Source organism: Mustela nivalis (genome assembly GCF_964662115.1).
Source record: "Mustela nivalis genome assembly, chromosome: X".
Taxonomy (NCBI): domain Eukaryota; kingdom Metazoa; phylum Chordata; class Mammalia; order Carnivora; family Mustelidae; genus Mustela; species Mustela nivalis.
This window is the reverse complement of record NC_139040.1, coordinates 37155731-37178860: the sequence shown is the minus strand read 5'-3', so window position 1 is coordinate 37178860 and position 23130 is coordinate 37155731. Positions and strand designations below refer to the sequence as shown.

Genomic DNA, 23130 nt, shown 5'->3' with positions numbered 1-23130 from the left:
CCCGCACACGCTGGCTGCGAGCACAGGACAAGGCAGAGGAAGAGCCTTGGCTTAGAGCAGCTCGAGGGAGGAGCAGCGTCCTGGGGGAGAGCCAGGGCTCCACAGGGCGAGGAAGTACCAGGATCAGGTTTCCAGGGGTTCCAGTGGGATGGTTTGGCGGGAAGAAGGCTGCAGGAGGGGTGGAGGAGAGCGCCCACCCCGCTTTCGGACCCACGGGGCTGGTGGCCCAGTTTCCCACTCTCGAACTCCCTCCCCTTTTCTCCATCCCCGTGGGTAATTTCGGTTGGGTGGGTGCGGTGGTTTTATTTAGGCAGGGCTTCTTAACGTGGGGTTCATGAATAGGGAATAAGGGTTCATGAACTTGGGTGAGAAAAGTTGATACTCACCACCGCCTTGAAATCATGGTAGTAGTTCTACTCGCTGCTAGAGCTCATTAAATGCATTCGTGAAGAAACACACGAGAACTGTGTTAAAGATCTTTTTCTCCTATTTTGATGAATGTTTTCATATCACTGGCTTCTCCTGTAACACTTTGCCTTTTATGCCTTCAAAACCCTCTTCTGGGGAGGGTTTCACTAGTGTCCCATGCTGCCAGGGGGATCTGTGCCCCACTCCTGGAGGGGCTCCCAGAGGGGCTTGTGGAGGGGCCCCCCAGGATGAAGGAGCCTCCAGGCTACTTGGAAAGCCCTTTTTACTTCACTAGAGGGAGCTCTTGTTTCAAAATTGGGGAGCCAGGGACTCAGGCCGGACACAGGGTAAGAAAGGTGTTTTGAAGCACAGCAGATCAGATGTCCTTTGGGGACATTTTAGGAAACTGGGGTGTGAGAACCCCAAGGTTTACATGGGCAAGCCACATGTCTCTGGAGATAAGCTTTACACTTACCTCTTGGAGGATGAGGGTTGGGACACAGCCGGTGTGCTAGTGTCTAGGACAGTTAAAACAAGAGTACTGTGGCCAGTGAAGGCTTGAAAACTGACCCTAAGGTCATACTGACCTCAGTCTGCCTGTTTCTCCCCCGCCCAGCCCATTAGCTCATCCACCTCTCTTGACTAACTAGCCTTAAGGTGCTGGGAAAGTTCTCTGTCTCTGGCTTCCCACTTCCACTTTGCGGGCCAGGTGGAGGGCAGGGGAAAGGCTCGGTGGCTTGGGCTTAGGCAGATTTTGAAGGCTCCTGCAGGGCCCATGGGGTGAGGGAATGGCTGGGGAATTTGAAAAACTGGCCAGGGGCTGAGGCTCGTGCTGGGGGATCGATTGGAGAGTTTCTAATGACCGTGGGCTTTTCCCCCTGGAAGAGGAAGGAATTGGGGCTCAGGCATGCTTTGGAGAATTAAGGCAAGTACTTCCCATTGTAATTTTACCCGCTTCCAGGAGGCACTGCTTCTCAGACAGGGCCAGATTGGGGGGCCCCTCTCCTGGACTGAGGTCTCTGGGGCGGGGCCCAGACATCTGCTTTTCCTACAAGTTCTCAAGGACAGGGGTCCTCACAGGGTGCTTCCCAGACCAGCAGCAGCTGCCGCCTAACTGGGAAACTTATTAGGAATACAGATTCTCAGGTTCCTGACTCTGGGTCTCACCCCAGACCCACTGAGTCAGAAACCCTGGGCTGGTGGCTGCAAAGCTCCCTTGCATCAAGCCCTCAAGGGGTTTCTGAGGCCAGCCGAAGTCTGAGTACCACTCCCTTAAGGGATTGGGATACAGGCTGAAGCTTAGGCCTCATTGCCTCAAATGATCCAAGAGTGGCCCCCTACTTGCTGACACTAACTGCGTAACGTGTGCAAGGCGCTGTGGTGTGTTACCGGTTTCAGTACCATTTTTGTGTAGAATAGCTCCATGTTCCTTTGGCTTTTCTGTGTGCTCCTGCAGGGTAGAGAGGCCCTGAAATTTCCCTGCAAGTGGGGCAGTGCTGCTTAGAGGGGTTTTGATCTGCACCGCACGGATGAGTGTGGACGCGGGGACCGGGGTCTCTCAACTCCAGTGCTGAAGCTGCTAGGCCGGGCCTACCACTTGGGTACTTTGCCAGCTCAGGGTCCTTACTCCATGGTCGGTTGTCGGAGGGCTGACTGGGATCCTCGGAGATTTGGGGGGGTCTTTAAGTTGCCTAACCAGAGGCGGCATGGCCTGAGGGGGCTCTCCAGCCCCTCAGGATAGGAGGTTACCAGATGGATCTTCCACCTGGACATCTACCTCAGGACAGCCTCTTACACGTTAAACAGACTAGAAGGCGCAGTTCATTTGGTCAAATGCCTGGATGAAGGGGAACCTGACTTAGGCCTGTGCTCAGTGGTGAGAATGGGAAATCCCATATCCGTGGTCAACTTGGGATCATCCCTGGGGGGGCATAGCCTTGCAAAAGCTCGAAATGGAGGCGTCTCGTGTAGAGGGCACAAAGGTTTGGGATGGCATTGTTGTTGGGAGCTAAGTTAGTCATTCTCTTCCCTATTCCCAAGGCCTCACCTTCTCTCATGGTCCCCATCCCATCGAGTGGTACCATCGTCCACTCATTCCCCGGGCCGAGATCTGCACAGAATCATCGGCGCTTCACCCCCCTTCTCCCCCACATCCAGTCAGTGGCCAAATGCTATCAATTCGACCTCCTGATCATTTCTCAAATTTATTCCCTGTACTCCACTTTTAGTTCAGACTGGATCATGCCTGACTTGTTCGATCCCTGCCTCTAGCTTCAGTCTACTTCAGTCAGCAGCCAGACAAGTAGACAAGTAGAAAACTCTCTGCCCCTTGCTTCAAAGTGTGGTCTGTGGGCCCGCAGCACTCGGGAGTCAGTTAGAAACGCCGACCCTAGATCTGTACCCAGGACACACTGCACCTGCCCTTTACCAAGATCTCTAGGTGATTTGTAATGTCCAAAATATCTAATGTGGCAAACAGAATTCTTCACGAACCGGCTCCCATCTCCTCTTTATCCCTCCCTCCTATATGATAGTCCAGTGATACTGAGCTGCCGAAAATTCTCGAACATGTGGGGCTGCTCACTTCATTTGTTCTGCAAATATTTATCGAACCCCTACTTTGCATCAAGCACTTGCTGGGGATAAAACAGTGAGCCAAACAGACACATATGGTTGCTTTCTGGGAGTTTACATTCTCTTGGAAGGAGACAGTAAAGAATCAAGTGAAGTGTCTAGTAAGTCAGATGATGTTAAGTGTCAGAGAGGAAAAGCTAAAGCAGGTTAAGGAGTACAGGGACACTGAATGGTTAGGGAGGCTGAAGTTTTAAATGAGGTAGCCTCGTTTAAAGAGAAGGCATCACCAAGAATGTGACATTTGAGTGAAGGTTTGTAAGGCAAGGGACTGAGCCATCAGATACCTAGAGGAAGAATATGCCAAGAAGAGCAAAGAAGTATACAGGCCCTGACATGGAATGTTTCTAGAATATTCCAGCAACGGCAAATAGGTCCGTGTGTCTAGAGCCATGTAAAGGAAGGGGTTATGTTGTAGGAAACAAGGCCAGAAAGGTGCTGTAGATGAGGGGCAGATTATATAGAAGGCCTCACAGACCACAAGAAGGACTTGGCAGTTTACTTTTGGGGAGATGGGTGGCCATTGGAGGGTTTTGAGCCGTGGACTCAGACGATCCCAATGAATTTCTAAAGGGGTCACCCAGTTGCTATGCTCAAATTAGACCGCAGGGGGACAGGGATGGAAGCAGGAAGACCTGTAAGTGATGTGTACAGTAACTCAGGCAGGAGAAGCTAGTGGCGGGGGTACTGACAGGAGAGCCAGAGGAGTAACCTGACCTGAGTAACTTAGATGGAAGACCATTAATTGAGATCAGGAAGACTAGGAGAAAGGCTCTGTTCTTGTTCATTGGTTTGGGGAGAGGGGGAGAGGGAATGGAAGTAACAAACATCCCAAAACATAGTGGCTTAAAGCACTGACTTATTATTGGATGACACCAAAGTAAAAAGCTCTTGCACACTGAAGACAGCGATCAACAAAACAAAAAGGCAGCTTACTGAATGGGAGCAGAGATTTGCAAATGACATATCTGCTAAAGGGTTAGTAGCCAAGATTTATGAAGAACTTACACAGCTAACCACCAAAAGACCAAATAATCCAATTAAAAATGGGCCAAAGACCTGAATAGATATTTTTTTCCCAAAGAAGACAGCCAGATGGCCAACAGACCCATGAAGAGCTGCTCAGTATGATGCGTCATCAGGGAAATGCAAGTCTCAACCACAGTGAGGTACCACCTCGCACCTGTCAGAATTCCTAGTATCAAAGACAAGAAGCAAGTATTGGCGAGGATGGGGAGAAAAGGTCACCCTCCTACACTGCCAGTGGGAATGCAGGCTGGTGCAGCCACTGTGGAAAACAGTATGGGGGTTCCTCAAGACATTAAAAATAGAAATCCTGTACAAGCCAGTAATTCCACTACTGGGTATCTATCTGAGGAAACTGAAAACACTAATTGGAAAATATCTACACACTCTTGTTTTTATGGCAGCATTGTTGACAATAGCCAAGGTAGGGAGGTGACCCGAGTATCCATCAGTAGATGACTAGATAAAGAAGCTGTGAGATACACACACACACACACACACACACACACACACACACACACACACAGTGGAATATTACTCAGCCATAAGAAAAGGATACCTTGCAATTTGTGACAACATGGATGGACCTGAAAGGTATTTTACTAAGTAAGCCCCAAAAAAGGACAAATACCATATGATTTCATTTATATGTAGAATCTAAAAAACAACGTAGAGGAACAAACAAAAACAGACTCTTAAATACAGAGAGCAAACTCGTGCTTGCCAGAGGGAAGGGGCTTTGGGGGGAATGGGCAAAATTGGTGAAGAGGGATTAAGAGGTACCCAAAAAAAACCCCAGTGATATCCTGTTTTTCACAACTGTGTGGGTTGACTGGGTCATTCATTGTTATGGACCAAATGTTTGTGCCCCAGCCCCGGCAAATTCTTATGTTGAAATCCTAACTCCCAGTGTGCTTGTATTTGGACATAGAGCCTTTGGGCAGTAATTGGGGTTCAATTAGGTCATGAGGGTGGGGCCCTCATGAATGGGAGAGCTCCCTAGCCCCTCCCACCTTGTGAGGCTACAGCAAAAAGATGGCCGTCCTAGGAATCAGGAAGTGGGCTCTCCCTAGACATGAACCTGCCTGTGCACTTGATCTTAGACTTTATAGCTTTCAGAACTGAAAAAAGAAACGTCTGTTGTTTAAGCCACCCAGTCTATGGTGTTTTGTTATGGCAGCCCTTGCTGACTGAGATAGTTTTCTACTGGGCTTGCCTGGGCTCGCCTGGAGCAGTCGGGATAGCTGCCCCTCTCTATCCTCATGGTCTTTCATGGCGTGGGGCTCTCAGGGCCGCATTCCAAGAAGGCACACTCCTGGGTACAGGTGCTTATCACACCTCCACTGGCAACTTTTTTGATGTAATTCCGTGGGTCAAAGCAAGTTGCATGGCTGAGCCACATGGGTCGCGTGGCCTGATCAGCGTGGGAGAGGAGCACATGAGGGTGTGGATACTGGGAGGGTATGACTTACTGGGAGCCAGTACGGTAATCATCTACCATAGGGGTTAAGGTCTGAAGCTGGGTTCAAGAATGGGAGATGCCCATTTGCATATCCCAGTGCAGGTATTGAGAAAGCTGTGAGATGTGTGAGCCTGGAATTCGAGGCAGAGGTCTGGGCTGAGATGTGCATGTTGGAGTCATCAGTGCATAGATCACCTTCAAGCCATGAGATCGGCTGAAACTGCTCAGGGATTGAAAGCGTATAGGGAAGAGAAAACCTCCGAGTTCTGTAGCCTCCATCATTTAGAGATCACAGAGAGGGGGAGGAACTGCTAGAGAGGACAGAGAAGAAGCAGGTTGTGGAGCAGGAGGAAAATGAAGGGAGAGCAGTATCCTGGACTCCAGACGAAGAACGTTTCCAGAACAAGAGGATGTGTAAGATAAAAGCCTGAGAATTGACCGTTGGATTCAGCAGTGGACAGGTTATTTGTGACCCTGCCGTTTTGGGAGCCGTTTTGGGGGGAGTGAGCGGAGGGGGGAGGTAGGAGCAGAAGCCTAATTAGAGCAGGTTAAGAGAGAATGGGATAAGAAATGTGGACAGAAAGTATGGACAAGTATTGTCCAAAAAAAAAAAAAAAAAAAAAAGATGTGAGTGTGAATATAATCTAATATTCTAGTAGCCACACTCAGAAAGTGTTAAAGAAACTGGTGCCATTAATTTTAACATCTCTTGTATGTTATTTAACCCAGTATATCCAAAATGTTCTCATTCCAATGTACCCAGCATAACATTACTACCAGGATATTTCACATCCTTTGAAACCCAGTGTGTATTTTACACTAATGGCTCATGTCAGTTCACACTAGCCACCTCTCGAGGGCTCAGTAGCCACACGTGGCCAGTAGCTGCCATACTGGATGATCCACATTTATAAAGGAATCTTTCAAGGAGTTTTGTTCTAAAGAGGGGCTGGGGACGGAAGGGGAAGCCAAGTCAGGTGTTTGCAGCGGCTGTAGTGATACTGACTGTACTGACTAGGGCATACAAAGGGGAAGGCTGGCCTTGGCTGGGGTCTTGGGCAGTACATCCATGGCAAGAGGGGTGAATGCAGAGCACATCAGTCACTGAGGCAGGTACGTAGTTAGAGGCAATCATGAGAGCTTTGAGAAAAAAAAAATTTTAAATATTGTGTTTATTTGAGAGAGAGAGAGACAGAGAGAAACATGAGCGGGGGCAGTGGGAGAAGCAGACTCCCTGTTGAGCAGGGGGCTCTATGAGGGGCTCGGTCCCAGGACTCCAGGATCATGACCTGAGCCGAAGGCAGACACCTGACTGAGCCACCCAGGTGCCCCAGATTTAAGAGGTTGTTTTTTGGCCTGATTCTTTTTTTTTTTTTCTCAGTGAAGTAGGAGGCAAGGTCATCATCAGCATGAGGATGGGCTAGCCCTATGGGGAGGTTTGAGAAGAGAGGAGACCATATGAAATCGTTGCCTGAGAGAGTGAATGGACAAGGGAGGTAAAGCGTGATTGCCTGGCAACACGAAGGCTGCACTTGAGGTCTGTGATCACGAATTCGAAGCGAGAACAGTCAGCACTGTTGTTTTTCTCCAGACACATTCAGCTGTGTGGGTGCAAGCAAGGAAGAGGAGCACGTTGGAATTTAACCAGGGCTGGGTTGTTGGGCTCCCCCCACCCCAAGATGAGTATGATCCTGACAGGCGCTGTGAAGTGAAGGGAGGGAAGCAGGAGCCACGAGAGACAGCAGAGAGATGGTGGGACCCACTGATACAGATTCTGGCTGCGTCAAAGTGTCAGGGTCAAGGTGAGAGTGTAAGCCTGAAAGAAGAAGTCGTAGTTGAAGAAGGAATGTTTGACTTAGAGGGGGTTGCAGATCTTCACAATTCTGAGGTCTCAGGCATGAGCATGGGAGTGAGTGGCTGATGTGCTGGAGAGGGCAAGGGGACTGAGGAGTTGGGGGGAGGGCAAGGAACCGAGAGACCAGGGCCCTAGAAGGTTCATCCAGGCATGTGTGGAAATTATCAAGAAGTAGGACAGGGATGGTTTTGGAGAGAGTGCTACCAAGCCAGGTACTGACATCCTCAAGGGATACTGAGGGCCATGACGCAGATGTTTGTAGACCGCCATAAAAGGGAAGAGTAGTGGGCTGGTATGGGATGGTGGTTGTAAAGTTTCAGGGAAAGAGGGGGGCCCGTGGTCTGGGAACAGCGGTGCAAAGTAAGAAGTTACCCACCCTACCTACATGGGCCAAAGGAGAAAAACCAGTGAGGCTGCTTTTGAAGGCCAGAGGGGAAGCAGGCTCCTCGCGGGCAGAGGTAGGGTGGGTGTGAGCCACAGGATGAAGGGGACATTCAGAGACGTGAGTGAAGTATTGGGGATTTGAGTAATGATTTCTCTGTGCCTTTGCAGATCCTGTTCCCTTCCCCTGGAATTCCCTTCCTGTACACCTGAAAAAACCCTTCTTTAGCTTTGACTACCTAGCTCCTATGTGACTATTTTCCTGAAATGGCTATTGCCGAGAGTACATGGCCAGCATGTCACTAAAGCCAGGGGAGGTGTTGGTCTCTACCTCTATAGACAAGTGTGGTCCTGGTGGAATGTTCGTTAATGGTGGGAACGTTGTGCTTCTGCCTTGCCCCGTAGGGTAGCCACTACTCATGTGAGCACTTAGAAATGCAGCTGGCACAGCTGAGGAATCAAATTTCTAGTTTTATCTAATTTTAATTTCTTGAGTAAATTGTCACGTGTGGCTGGCAGGCTCATCTTGCCTTCAGTCCTGTCTTCTTGGGCAGGGGGTCCACTTTCTTCTGGCAGTGATCGGTACTTGACTCTCAGTCCACGGACTCTTCTTGTTGATCTCTCTGCTCCAAGCTCTGTCCATGCCATTCCTCTCCCAAGCTCTCCAAGGGGACAACCCATAGGAATTTGGTGTCAGCGCATTCCGCGTTGAACTCTTTCCCCTAATTCAACTCAGTTACTGAAGTAAGACTTGTAGTCAATTCTGCAGTCATACACTTGGAAGCTGCCTGGCCTGCCTCCCTAGCCATCCCAAACAGAAATCTGACCTGTACTCCCCTGTGTAAAACCTCCCAGTGGCATCTCGTCATGTTCAGGATCAAGGCCAAGTTCTTGACCATGGCGAATGATGTTCTTCATGACCTGACCCCACTCGTTGGTCTCTCCAGCTTCAGCCCTTGACATGTGTCCCCTCCCACTTTATGCTCCAGTGACACAGACCTGCTTGAGATGACATGCAGACAGTGTGCCACGTCAGGCCTCCACACCTCTTGGCAGGCTGTACCCACCACGTGGAGTACCCTTCCCTCCTGCACACTCCGACCCCAGCTCCTCCCTGTGCTGCTTCAAAACCCATCTCAGCTGTCGTCTCCAGCTACCCTTCCTCTGTGCCCCCTTACTTCCTGTGCTTACCTGCCTACACCATCTCGTGATTCACTCATTTATTTGTAAAAGATTTTATTTATTTGTTGGAGAGAGAGAGGACATGAGTGGACGGAGGGGCACGGGGAGAGGGACAAGCAGACTCCACACTTAGCACAGAGCCCGAGGTAGGGCTCGATCCCAGGACCCTGAGATCAAGACCCGAGCCAAAATCAAGAGTTGGACACATAACCCACTGGGCCACCTAGGCACTCCCCTCACTGTTCACTTGTAAGTGCCGGGCAGTTATCAGGGGTGGGGACTATCTCTGTCCCCTTGTCCCCACCGCCTAGCCATGGGATCTGGTGCCCAGCGTTGGATGAAGTGAATGGGTCGAAGGAAGCAGGACAAAGACCGGAGAACAGGATGCCAGCCTGCCCAGCCTCAACTCCTTGGTCTAAGTCCTTCCTGGGTGGGATTATAGGACAGGAGAACGGTCCCTGGGAGGCCTCTCGGGAGCTGTCTTTGCTGCCGCTGGTGGTGCAGGTGACTTCTTTCCCAGCACGTGTGATGCTTCCTTCTGGAAGAAATCGATTTCAGAAAAAGCTATTATCTTTGCTCCCCCCACCTTTAGAGATGAAATGCTTCTATCCTCCTGGGATACATGATGCTAGCAGGAAAATGTCACATTTCTTTCTTAGAGTAGAAAAAAAAAAAGTTTTATGTGTTTAATTTTTCCAAAAGTGCTTAAGTTTCTCTTTTCCCTTAGAAGAAAACTAGTTTTTCACTCGGATTATCCCAAGGGCCACCTTCAGGTATATGGAGAAAAAAAAGGAATGATGTGTGTGTGCATACCATTTGCATATATCTATGTGGGGTGGATCATTTATTCTCAGGGTGCTTGCTTGCTTTCTTCCTGGCTGGCTCTCTTTCTGGTTTCTTTTCTTTTCCTTTTTTTTTTTTTTTTAAGTTTCTGAGAAATTGAATCTTTGATTATCTGTACAATGAAAAGAACCAACAACAGTGAAAAGATAGTGGAAACCGTAGGCAAGCCCCCCTCCCCCAGCCCTTCACAGAGAAGATCGCTTCTTTCTGGAGATTTTGGATGGCTGTGGTTTCTCCATGATAAAAGTAGCAGCCACCTGTTGTGTGCCAAGCAAGCTGCTCTGTTTACTTCTCTGTATCTCTTATTCTACTTGGAGGCCCTGAGAGGTGGATGTTACCTCCAGTCTTCATACAGGAAACAGTCCGAGAGGGCATTGCAACAGGATCTGCCCCAGGGACCACCCCCCCCCCCACCGCTGTCCCCCTGCCCTGACCCCAGGCGGTGGGAGGCAGGGGGTTTACACCCAGGGCTGTCCACTTCCAAGCCCTTTGTTTTCACCTCTTCAGCTCTATTTTCCATCCCTGGCATGTTGTTTGGTGTTCTGCCTTCGACATCTGCCACTACCAGCCAGGGACTTTTCCTCACGCGCATGGTTTGGTTGTCATTTGAATGGTGGTCGCACAATACCAAGGAGCCAGAGTTCACCTTATCTCCTCACTTGGTTTGTTTCCAGGTCCTCAGTGTTACAGGTGGCGCAGGTGTAAATATCTTTGTGCAAATAAGGGTGGTCTGTTGGGTTCTTTAGGTATTTGACAGAAGTCCTCGAAGTAGGATTGCCAGCCCAAAGGGTTGTATAGAGTTTAATGATTTCTCCGGAAGGGTTCTGCCATTTGATCGCTCACACCGGGCTGAATTTTGGAGTGCCTGCTCTGTACCAGGTGCTGGAGGTAAAGGGGGGATTCCGAAACAGCCCCTCATTCATGGAACTGACAATCTGGTGTGGGGCGGATGGGGTAACCCAAAGTGGTTGTAGGAAAGTGGGGGTTGGGGCAAGGGGCAGTGAACCCCCCCCCCCCCCGGCTGTGTCTGAGTGTGCCTCTCCCCCATAGCGTGTGGCAGGGTCTGCGGGGCAGGGAGGAGCATGATGAGGAAAAGGGCCTCATCCCGGCTTTCCCCAGGTCGGTGGCTGAGCTACCTCGAGGCTGAGGACTTCCTGGCTGCCCGCCCCTGTCCCTTTCCTCCAGGGGCCCCGGGGCCCACGGGACCGGTCACTGCTGCCCAGCTGCCACTAGGGGGAGCCAAGCAGAGGATGGAGGGAAATAGGTCCAGCCTTGAGAGGCGCCTACGGGTCCTCCAGGTCCGCTCTTCCCCTTAACACCCCAGCAGCCAGGGGGACAACAGGGTGCCTGGTTCCCATTCATTCAGCAAACAGGAAGGTGCACAAAGTTTCAGTGCGCAGCCCAGTGCCTTTTTGCAAGCCAAGCGCTGTTCTAGATGCTAGGGGCACAGAAACGAATTCAACAAGGGCCCCCTCCCCGTGGAGCTCTGGTCCAGAGAGGAAAACAGACATGGAAAGAGACCTTATGAATTGGTGTGGTGGTGGTCTGGACAAGTGGCAATAGGGGCACTGAGCAGTGAGTGGCCTGGCAGCGTCTGAGAGCCCAGCACCCTGCTCTTACTTTGGCGGTGGCACCACAAATCTCCTGGCCTTTGGTGTCTCCATCTCTAACCTGGAAGAATGAGTTTGATGCCCTCCAAGGGCCTTGTGACTTACAGATGCTGTGAGCCTGGCTCATGTGCCCATAATCAGCCCGAGCTTTTCCCCCAGAAGACCTACCTGGCTTCAGTCACCCCACCTCACTCCTTCCTGCCACACCCTACCCTACCCTACCCCACCCTGCCCCTGTGGTGTTCCTTGGTGTTCTGCCTCTGGCCTTCCTCTCCCAGTCCACGTGTGCCCTTGTGTCTTTAGTAGCTAGTGGGTGCTGCTGACACCTACATCTGGATGTTCAGCCCCATCTTCTCCAGTGAATGTGTGATGTGACTTAAATTAAGTCATTTCCTCTACCCAACAACCTTATGAAGTGGGCAGTGGCATGCCATTTTATAGATGAGTGAAACTGACTGAGACGTGTCCACTCGGATTCCGCAGATTCCTTGATTTCAATATGTCTGAAATTGGCTTCATCGTCTCCCTGCCTTCTGCCTCCTCTTGCCTTCCCCTTTCTTCTCCATCACAATCAATGGCACCATCAACCCAACGAGGCCCACGCTAGAGGCCTTTCTAGATTTGTCCATCCTCATCCTTGCTCCCCAGCATCCATGACTCACATCTGCTGAGATCTCCTTCGACTTCTCTCCAGCCCTGCCTCCATGACCTTTGAGGGCCGTCTGTCCCTTTCCCTCTCTGGGTTCCTGCCGCAGCCTCCTTATCCGTCTCCCTGCCTCGATGTTCTCTGCTCCAGTCCTTCCCCTGCACCAGCCAGCGGGACCTTTGTCAAGCACATGTCTGATCACATCACTTTCCTGCTCCTTCCTGTGGCTTGGCAGCAGAGCTCCAAGCTCACCATCCATGTGCTGAAATCCATCCAAGAAGACATGTTTTGTTTGGTCCGTTGAGCATTCTTAAAACATTCGAATTATTTGCCAACATTTAAAAATCAGGAAATTCCACACACAGGTTCGTATTTCTGGCTCTTCTTGCAAAACTGAAAAAACTGGCAACTCTGGGAACATGTTCCAGTGGGGCAGTGGTTGGATGGAGCCGAGTGGTGGTTGCCGTCTTTAGAAGGGGCACGCACAGGCTTTCTTCTCCCAGTTACCTACCTGAGCCTTGTGGCATTGGGGCTCATGACCCTGCAGGTATGGGCTGAAGTCCAAGCCAGCCCTCAACCAACATCCGAGTCTTACTCCTGCTCACCACCCCGCCACACCCTCCACTGCGGCCCCAACTCTTACCCATAGTTCTCTGAATTGCCTTACACCCAGGGCTCATGTCTGCATGTCTGTCTTTGTGCAAGCTTCTGGCTCTAGAATGCCTGGGCCCCTGGTTAAGTCCCATTGGTCCTTTGGGATTGCTCTGTGCCCCGTCTACTGAGAAGCAGTCCTTGTTCCTACATCTTCCTCCCCCTTCCTCTGCCTCCAATTGAGTTCTGTCCTCCCTTGATAATGGGGCACAGAACACAGGCATCCCGCCATTGTACTGTGTTCTAATTGTTGATTGGCATGTCTGCCTCTACCTGCAGACTAGGAGTCTGGAATTATAGGGAGCCTGTCTTCTTTATCTTCCTATACCTCAGAGGCTAGCACGGAGCTTGGAAACGTAATAGGTGCCTGATAACTGGTGAATGAATGGGTGAATCAGTGAAAGATTGACTTGGGAAGATACTACTCCAGGGTGTAATGTTGCCGCCTACTTGCTTGGGATGGAGGGTTCCAGCTTCCTTTCATTCTGGAGCACCCCCATCTCCAAGCCTTCCATTCCGACTGGCACCCCACAGCATCCTATAAGCCATACTCCAGCTCTGCCAGCTCTGGAATGCATCCAAGCCTCCCGGGAGGCTCATTCCTGGGGAGGCTAGAGGGAAAATATATCATTCTTGCTGTTACGGGGTGGGGGAAGGAGTTGGGTAACAGTTGGGAAGTGACACAGCCGTTGGATACAGCGCATTCTGTCGTTGTTGGAAGTGTGATCATGGTAGCACCTCACACCCGTGGAACACTCACATGGTACCCAAATCTAGACCACGAGCATCCGGTAGCTTATTCCCTTTATTCCTTGCCACAGTGCTAAGGAGTGGGTAGGACTGGTATCCTCATTCTACAGGCAGGAAAACTGAGACTTAGGGAGTTTCCACAACTTTTCCAGGGCCACATAGCCCAGACGTGGTAGAATCTAGATTTGAGCCCAAATCCGTGGCCCATGAAAGTGGACCCTTCCAACCACCATGCCGCCACACTTCCCCAAAGAGCTCTTTCTTTAGAAACGTGAGGGAAGGACGAAAGTCAGTGTGAAAGGGAAGGATGTGTGATTATATATACAGTTAGACTCCACTTAGTAATTAAAAAGAAAAAAAAAGAAAGTAAACCAACTCCTGAGGCATAGGACAGTCCTGCCGGCTTGCATACCCACAAGCCTGCAGCTCCACATGTGGGGAGTAGAGGGCCCGGGATGTGTTGCTCTACATTTTCCCCATCTCATTGCCACTTCTGTAACATTTTCTAAATTTCTTCTAACGATCATGCATTCCTTTCATCATTCAAAAAAAAAAAAAAGAATCCTCCCTCCATAATGGCCCCGGCATGTCAGCGGGCCCATCTTCTAAGTAGTGACAGGGGGCAGTTGGCCAGCGGTGGCTGCGGCCTCAGCATCTGTAACCTTGAGGAGCAAAGGAGAAGTGAGTCTCACCGTGTCCCCTTTTCCTCCAGGTGCTTACACCCCAGAGCCCCTCAGCAGTTTCCGGTGGGCCCTTCTCTCAACTGGCCTCATGTTCTTTTACCACTTCAGCATCTTACAGATCCTGGGCCTGGTAAGTTTGGTTTGGTCCCCTCTGATTCCCCTCTGTGCGGAGTTCTCCATAAATCTTCATAATCCTGGTTGGCGCTAGTGTATCGTTTTGTTTCGAAAATACAAGATGCCAAAGGCCAGGATGTCAGATTGTTGTGTCTGGGTTGCTGATTTATGCACCATGGCCTGGGCCTCTCCAAAGGGTTTTCGGAAATCTACAGTATTGACCGTTTCTTTCATTCCTGGGGAGGCAAAGATGCCCTTTGGGTTGCGAACAGCGAGCCGCGGCTGGAAAGTGGTTTGTTACATACCCCTTGCGGGGTGAAGGCAGGACCTCCACCTTGGCCTGGGCCTGGAGAGGAGGTTTCCAACCTTAGGTCCATTCTGGGCGGACTTCCAGGCCCTGAGCTGTGTGGCCAGTGGAAGTGCCATGTTGGGGTGACTCCCATGGTATTCTGGGGTGTTCAGACCCGCCCGGAGCGTGGATGAAGGCTGGACTCAGTAGTTGAGTTATCCAGAGCCCAACATTGCTGAGTGCATGGTTGTCTATATTGGTGCCAAAGTGAAGGAGGAAGAACTCGGGCCTGTGGGGGGTCAGGAGACCCAGTTCAAGTCCCGGCTCTGCCACCATTCTGGGTGAGTCACCTCCCCGTCGAGGGCAGCGAGCTGGCCCTCCTCTGAGACATGGAACCAAACCGCCAGCCTCCCCAAGAGGTGGTGAGGACGTGTCTCTAACGTGAATGGGCTGGAAGGGCTGTGGAAGGCAGGTGCCGCAGCCATCTTCGGGACGGGAGCAGCGTGTCTGATTTTGTGTGCAAGCGGCATGAATGCAGCATCAGCCGTGTGGGGCCTCGTGGGGCCTAGCCGGACTAAGGCACATGACCGAGGTCACCAGTGCCTCTGGAGGAGCAGTCCCTTTCTCTTCCCCACCCTGGCATTCTGCTCTGTTCTGGTTTGCCTGGGGGACAGCTGGAGCTCTTGGCCAGTGGCATGAATGCTCCCACACTTGAGGAAGGCAACAGGATGACTTTCACATCTGGCTCTGAGCGCTCTCCACTGGGACTGCTTGATTCCAGAGGGGTCCGTGTCCTCATGTCACCATACAAACCATGCTCAGTCCCACCTGCAGGCCTGGGTCAGGCCGTGCCTCCTACAAGGAAGGCCCTGCTCGCTCCATTCCACGCCATGACCCCCATCCATCCTTCATGAGTCCGCTCAGGGTGCCACTTCCTTCATGAAATCTTCTCTGAGGATTCCCCCACATCTCCTGGTGGGGGAAAGCTGGTGAGCACCGTCTGGTTTGAAGTCAGATATGGTTGCCTGTACCGACTCAGTTGGTGGCCAGTTATAAGTGGAGGCAGGGACCATGTCACTGACTGTTCTGTCATCCCCTGGCACCTCTCTGGGGACTAGGCACGTGGTAGATGCTTAGGAATGACGGCAGGCTCTGGACCCAATGGGAAGGCAAGATTGAGCAACGCCAAACAGCTTTTCCATTGGAGGGCCTCCCCCATCGCCTCCCAAGGGCTCTAGCCTTGACCCACCCCCAAAACCCTAGGGCAGAGAAATCCCATCATGAACAGGTGGGGATTGGTCAATCCCTCCTTGTCTAGCTCCCCATTAGGTAGAGATGGCTGAACTGGCAGAAGCCAGAGAAAGCCTCAGGATGGTGAACGCTCACTCTACCTCCCTTGTCCCTGCAGGTCACCGAAGTGAATTTGAACAACATGCTGTGTCCGGCCATCTCAGACCCATTCTACGGCCCCTGGTATCGCATCTGGGCCTCGGGACACCAGACTCTCATGACCATGACCCACGGGAAGCTGGTCATCCTGTTCTCATACATGGCTGGGCCCTTGTGTAAATATCTGCTGGATTTGCTCCGGCTTCCAGCCAAGAAAATAGACTGAAGGTGCTTGTCTTTTTTTTTTTTTTTCTCCCTGAGGAAGCAAGTCCTGACTTGACTTGGAGAACACCCAGTTCTTGATGAAATCATGGGGAGAGGGCAGTAGGATGTTTGGTGTATTTCTTTTTCCCCTCCTCTCTGTCACTTTCTTCCACCATGCTTCCTTCCCCAGCTCTAACCCCCAGGACATCTCCTAGAGCCTGGGGGTGGGGGATCGTGCCAAGGGCTGGATTCTTCCTCCTCCTCCCCTCTGGCTCTTCCTCCCTGCTCCTAGTGGCCTTATGTAGGCGATGGTAGTCAGTGGTTTTCACTCTGCTTGTTGGTGCTTTAATGACAGCTGGTTGAGGGGACGGGGAACAACAAGCAGTAGTTCTCTTGGCACTGAAGTGATGAGATTGGGTTGGGTTTCATTTCTCCACTGCCAGGGACCTCCAGGCTTACTCTGGGGTCCCCATTTGTCTCCAGCCCAGCCCCCACCATAATGGGACCGAGGCCTTGTTTCTACACCAGCGGCAAGCCGAGAGCCAAGGGGTTTCCCAGCTCGTGGCCAAAATAGAACCTGCCAGAGTCTTCCCACTGGTGTCTCATGACTCAAAGCAAGCAGCCAACCAGCCACTCCCTCCAAGATGCTGCCTGTGGTGGGAGGTGGGGGCACTCTTTGGCCCCAAGGCTAGATTCCATTGAAGGGAATGGAGAGCTGTTGGGATAGCAGATCCAAAGTGAATAAGTTGAAAATATCCACCACTCTTACTAGGCAGGACCCTGGGTAAATTCTGCCTGAGGGAGCCAAAAAGTGACCCATATCCCTATCAGAGGTGAACGTTAGAAATTAATCAATGGAAGTGATAACTTGAGAAAACTGTGATTTGAAGCATATGCTCCATTTTAGTTGAATGTTTGATAGTAGATGCCATTTTAATCTTGAATACCCCTTAAATATTTCTCTCTCTCTCTGTCTAAAAGGCAGCTTCAGGGCAGGGTGAGCTGGAGTTGGGTGTTTTGCTTTTTGGGTTTTTTTTTTAAATTTGTTTTCTCCCTTGTTTTTGGATGTTTTAACTCAGAGAATCCTTGGGTCAGGAACCCATCTCCGCAGAGGCTCCTATCCATGCATTCTGTGCTTTCACAGGCGATGTCAGCATCCTGGGTTGGGGGAAGATACAGACCCTGTTGGTGTTGTTACCCTAGGGCCGTGTATCATCATCGCAGCCAGATTCCATGCCGAACTGTTTCACGTGGTGGGGCATCACATGCTTCCCCGCCCACCTGGCCCACCCCCACAGCCCATGTCTGGGTTGCAAAGGAGGTACCAAGAAATCATGAGTGCAGGTTCAAGTGCTTCAAAAGGAAGACCTTTGGCACAAAGACTTGAGCTCAGTCACACAGGCTTCAAGGAGAGAACCAGTGGCTGGGCATTTGCTGACTCCTTGTGGGCTTTAACTAAGAACAGGTTTGCCTAAGAATAGAAAAGGTGGTTCGATGACTTCCTCTGATGGCTTATCTCCTGCCCCACTCTAGGCAACCTCGTAGTCCTGGTCTGGGTCCCGTATTCCAGGTGTTACTATACTGTAAAGACCTAGATTGAGCTTCAGTGACTCAGTGGTCGTGATCTGAGCAAACAGACCTTCAGAAGGCAACAGGGTGCAGTAGAGTCTCTTGGAGCAAGGTGAGGTCTGGGAAGCAGCTGCGGGAGGAACCGCTGTGCTGCAGAGGCTGCTGGCACAGGGGACGATGAGTTCCCAGGACGTGGAAGGGCCAGAGGGAGAACACCCAGTACTCTTACTCCCCTTGAGCTCCTCATGACATACTCCATTTTCTGCCTCTCCCTCCCCGCAAGGGCTTGGCCAAGTTTGTCTCAGCGTCTCTCACCATAGGGTTGTCCTCCAGAAGGGGTCCCTCTTGAGCAGCTGGACCCACCCCGGTGGTCACCGGGCTGCTGCGGGTAGGGATGACTGATAAGAAAACATGTAAGGCCTCAGTGCCCCTCGGCTCTTTACAAAAGGAGAGGTTGAAAGGATGTCACAGGAGGAGCCCCTGGTGGCACGTTCTGTCTCCTTCCAGAACACGGAGTCCTGTAGGTGGATGCTTGGCATCCAAATGCCACAGTGGTGCAGAGACTCTGCACGCTCGCCCTTCCTCCCTGTCTTTGGGGCATGGGTGGCCAGTCAGCCCAGTCTTTCCAGCGGTGGCATGCTTCTAGAAGCTCACCTTTTCCCTGGGCTGTGGCTCGGTGCCCCATTCTGGCTGGTCCTCTCTGCTGCTTGGAAGGAAGGAAGGAAGGAAGGGAAAGAAGCCATGCGCCTGGCTGGGGCAGAGGCAGCTCCACCTGTCAGGGGAAGAGGGAGCTGGTGGGGGGAGCCCTAGGGCCAGGGGGGCTCCGAAACAGGCAGGCAGAGGAAAGAGAGCGGGGGCCAAGTCCGCGGGCTGCACGGGGACCCGCAGCTTCTGTTCAAGGGGTTGGGGTGTGGCGAGTACCTGACATGGTCTGAGCCCACCTAAGGCAGCCTGTCTTGGAGGGTGGCCTCCCGTGCCAGGGGGCCCAGGCTTCCCAGCTCCTGCCTAGGGCTTTCCTGGTGGCACCAAGGAAGTTCCTTAGCCACCTTGGCCAACTTTTCAGATGCCATTTGCCAGCGTGGGGGAGCTCACCATGTGTGTGTGTGTGTGTGTGAGAGAGAGAGAGAAAGAGAGAGAGAGAGAGAGTCTGAGAGCATAGGCCGCAGCTCAGAATAGCAGAGATGATAGCGCCTGCTTACAGCCCCATCCCTGTTCCCAGTATTTGGTTCCATACACCAAATATGGTCTGGCCCATCTTCTTCCCAGAGGCCCGGGAACGGGTTCATTTGTCTGCTCGGAGGATGGTGGGGTCGAGCTGGACAGTCGGCTGACTTGGCCGTCTGCTACCTCCAGCCTAGCCCCCGCCGGGACTCTGCTGTCCGTACTCCTTGCTAATTCAGCGTTGTGTGGTGTGGGCGCAGCTCCCCTCCTCCTCACCAACCGCAAACTGTCAGTCTATCTCTGTGCACTGGTGTTGGGGCATGGTGGGGGTGGGGGTACCAGAAAGTCCTTCCTCTCCCTCTCTGGGCCACAAAGACCCCCCTGGATTTGTTGCCTTTGATCCAGAGTTCTCTGTCCTCTTTGGGAGCCTGCGGGGGCAGTGGGGGAGGAGACGAGGGACAAGATGCGGGTGCTGGTTTCGGTAGATCAGCAGGCCCCCATGTGGAGAGGGGTCCCTCACCGCAGGCCCTGCCTTGCCCTGCCCTCTCAGACAGGGCAGAGTCCGCGAGAGGGAGTGAGCCGCCTTCTTCTGTATATAGAGTGAACCAGTCTGTGCTCAGGAAAACCTAGTCACTTGTGGTTGCTCTTGTCTATGACTTTTTTTTTTTTTTTTTTTTTTGTACACTGGTTTGCTCCTCATGGCAAGAAACAAAGCAAAGCAAAAGTCATCTCAAGCAAAGCTGTTGTTTTGGGAACTGGCTTTCTTTGGGTGTGAGTTTTGTACTATGAAGAATTCTTCGTTTGTATCCGTGTTATTGTGGTAGAGAGAAATACGATAGTCTGATTTTTGCCAGGAAATTGGCAAACGCCTCTGCCCTGGGCTCGCTCCTCCTTCCTTCCCCATCCCCAGGTGAATCTGCTGTGTTCTGGGCAGACGCCCCGGCACTCCGCATACCCCCTCCTGGGGGCCCCCTGTAGAACCAGTCTTCTCAAGCCCCCTAGACAGCAGCAGGGGGACTATTTTTGCCAAGCTGGTTCTCAGGTGCTCTGTGCTGCCCACCCCCGACCCCACAACCAGTTTGCCCACTTCCCTGGGGGCATTTGGTAATGTGTTTTCTCTGTTTTATAAAAGCCTTTGATTGTGTACGGAAATAGTTTCTGCAGTCACCTTTGGAAATAAATGGTCATTAATTTGTGTACCTAGCATTCTAGAATTTTAGTCTTAGGTGTTTCTGTGGTTGAAGATCCCCGAATAATAAAGGACCCCCTGACCATGGGACTTAATGTTACAATGTTTTCTTCATTTACTCTCATTAAAAGATTTATGAAAACCTAGGTGTCTTGGCTTCCTTCCCAGAACCCTCTCGGAAGTCCCTCTGCATTGAAAAGGAGACCAAAGGGGCCATTCGCGCCCCACACCGTGGTGGACCACCAAAGGGCAGCTCTGCCCTGGGAGCCATGCACCCGGAAATTCCCACGCATGCTGCCTGCTTCCACCAGCGACACAGGAGGTCTTTTGCTCTTGGCGGGTACTGTCTTCTGGGGACATCTGCTGGCTTCATCCAGCACCCCGCCCCGCCAGGTGCACTGGGCCAGGCTATAAATAAGCCAGGGCCATGCAATTCTGGGGCCACACAACCGCTAGCTCAGGCCGAGCCACGTCCCCCGGTTCTCCACCTGTAGAAGGATGGCTACATCCGTGTGCCCGGCAAGGCGCTAAATCCCTGCACACACATTCCCTCCTGTGATCCCTGCAGCAGAAGGCCGAGCTGGCTGGTAATGCTGTCCCCAGTGGATGGGCAGACACCCAGAGAGCAGTCTCTGAGCTAAAGGAGATGCTGGGTGTTAAATTCCACAGCCCATGTGCTTTGTGCTCTCCCGGACTCTGCTGCCTATCTGGGGAGGGGGGGGGGTGCCATTACTGGGCCAACCCCTGCCCAGGGACCCCCAGCCCCAAGAGGAGCGGGAGCAGATCCAGGTGGCGATGTGGAAAGCAAGAGAGAGGAAGGGGAGCTCCGCGAATGTGCAAAGCAGAGGAGCCAGACCCATCCTGTGACCCCGGGGAGAGCCCCAGAACATAGCCGAAATGCACAGGAGTAAAGGGGGGCAAGAATTGGCCCAGGACAGGAAGATGGGTCACATGGCCTTTCTGCGTGTCTCCCTTTTCAGAAAGAGCTGGATGGCAGTGACCTAGGCCATGCGTTCTCTGCCCTGGGCCCTCTCTGCTCCAGTCTGGCCCCTCCTACTGCAGACAACAAATGCAGATCCGACTGCACAGCTTCCCTGGGCCCCGTAAACATCTGCCCCCACAGCCCCGTGTACCCCAGGACCACACACAGGACACAGGGAGAGACCCTTTGCTCCCAACATCTCCTGGTCCACTTTTCCCGCTGGCCGTCTTCCCCTTTGCTTTTTTCTTTGCATGGGTCCCTCAGCTCCCCAATCTCCCTCCTTGTCCAAAAGCCTGAGTTCAAGTGTCTGCTCCTGGGCCAGGCTTCCCTGAACCCCAGTCTGACTTAGGTACCTCTCAGCTTGGCTTCTGCAGCTGCCTGCTCCCCGCCACCCCGCTCCTGTCCAACTCCTAGTTCTCACTGCAGGTTCACCCCCAACTAGGCAGTGCATTCCGGCAGCCTGTCCCTCTGCAGACTGAGCTCCTGGAGGACAGGGTGGGGACTCATTCATTCTCCTGTCCCCGGCGCAGGACCTGTTCCATAGCAGGTGCTCAGTGACCACCCAGCTCATCCCAGAGAGATGCAACACGGTGGGAGGCCGCACCGCCAGCGAAGGGAGGAACCGTGCCACATCAGCTGTCCCTCACCCCATGGGCTCTCCCACGTGGAGCTGTGTGCCTTTGTGTAGGCCTCCGCGCCCAGCCTTCCCCAGGCCCCTGGGTGGAAGGTGACCAAGGCTTCCAACTTCTTCTCTGTATCTTTGCTAGCTGTTTGGTCCCCACCAGGGTCACCCCTCTCTTCCCTGGGGTGCACAGAGTTGGTATTGGCATGGCCGGAGCCCCTCTGAGGGGAAGGGAGTGGCTTGGGATGGTTACACCGTGATCACCCCCCCCCCCTGAGTTTCCCCCTTGTCCTCCTTTGCCAAGGCCAGTGGAGGGGCAGAGATCCACGTCAGTCTGACAAACGCAGTGGCTTATTCAAAGGAAATGTGGTTTGCTAACCTTGGCAATGGACAAGGCGGGCCTCGTCCAAAGTCAAGGACTCTCTGTTACCGCCCGTCCCCACTCCCCTCCCAGTCAGCGTTTGCCCAGCATCTGGATGGCACAGCTGGGGTGTCTGAGCTGCCTGGCAAAGAGGGCTCAGCGTCTGCCTGGGAGACGACAGGGAAGGCCACTCCTGTGGCTCCCAGATGACCCAGAGGGCTTGGCCCTTTGCAGCCGATGTCCTCACTTCAGCACAGCTCCTCCTGCATCTCAGCCAGCCAGTAGCCCTGGAGTCTCGTGACAAGGCAGGTCTTGGCAAGGAGGTCAGATGCTTCCTTGACCAAGCTCTGATAGGTCACGGGGTCAGTAGCGTGAGCTGCGTGGGTGTTCTTTCCAGCGACGCCTCCCCAGCTGCCCCTCTGCTCCCTGGTCTCTCTGGCCTGTCCCCACCCGCCTCACCTTCACGGGGTTGGCAGGGGTGCTGCCTGCTTAGGCTGTCCCTTTGGCTGTTTCTTCCCTACTTTCCAGGAGTTCCCAATGCCTTCATTAGGAAATTTTTAGAAGGAGGCCCTGGGCTCTTGGGTTTCCTGCCCGCCCTGGGAATGGAGGGGCCTTCCTGTGCTGTCCAGAACACACCCTCAGATTTTGAGAACATTGGAGCTGACAAGATAGAGAACCACGAAGACAGGAGCCTGTAAATTGTCCTGGGTATTAGAATCACCGCGGGAGTTTAACCGCACTCCCAGTGTCCAGGCCTCACCCCAACTCATGATGCAAAGCAAACTTTTGTTTTGTTTTGTTTTCACTTGAGGCTTCCAGGCTGGGTTGTGAGTCATCTCTTTGCCCTGACCCTCTACTCCCGAGCCTCTTATAAATGAGATTTTTAAGACCTGCCAAAAAGGTCTGAAGAATAATAACCAAAATTCAGCTTCATAAAAAGAACCTTGCTGAGACAGTGGGAGCCTCTCACTCTGGACACTTGAAGAGTGTTCCTCAGAGACACAGGGGGTCTGGGGAGGCCACCTGGGGATGAGGGGTGCGTGGGGGCTGGGCATGTGAGGTTCTGGCCTTGTTCACCTGGAACAACTCCCAGTTTTGTTCCGTTCGGTACCTTGAGGTTCC

General features: G+C 52.4%; 1 protein-coding gene across 6 annotated transcripts in view; it reads left to right on the top strand.

Moving 5' to 3' along the window:
• The window catches only part of TMEM164 (transmembrane protein 164), a 158495-nt gene extending 138310 nt beyond the window's left edge, over positions 1-20185 (top strand). For all 6 annotated transcript variants that reach the window (XM_082717344.1, XM_082717343.1, XM_082717339.1 and 3 more), the window contains 2 exons: positions 14158-14258; positions 15940-20185. In XM_082717344.1, the coding sequence (XP_082573470.1) occupies positions 14158-14258; positions 15940-16146 (308 nt within the window). In that variant the 3' untranslated portion in view covers positions 16147-20185. The remainder of the gene's footprint in view (positions 1-14157; positions 14259-15939) is intronic.
• Positions 20186-23130: the final 2945 nt, after the last annotated feature.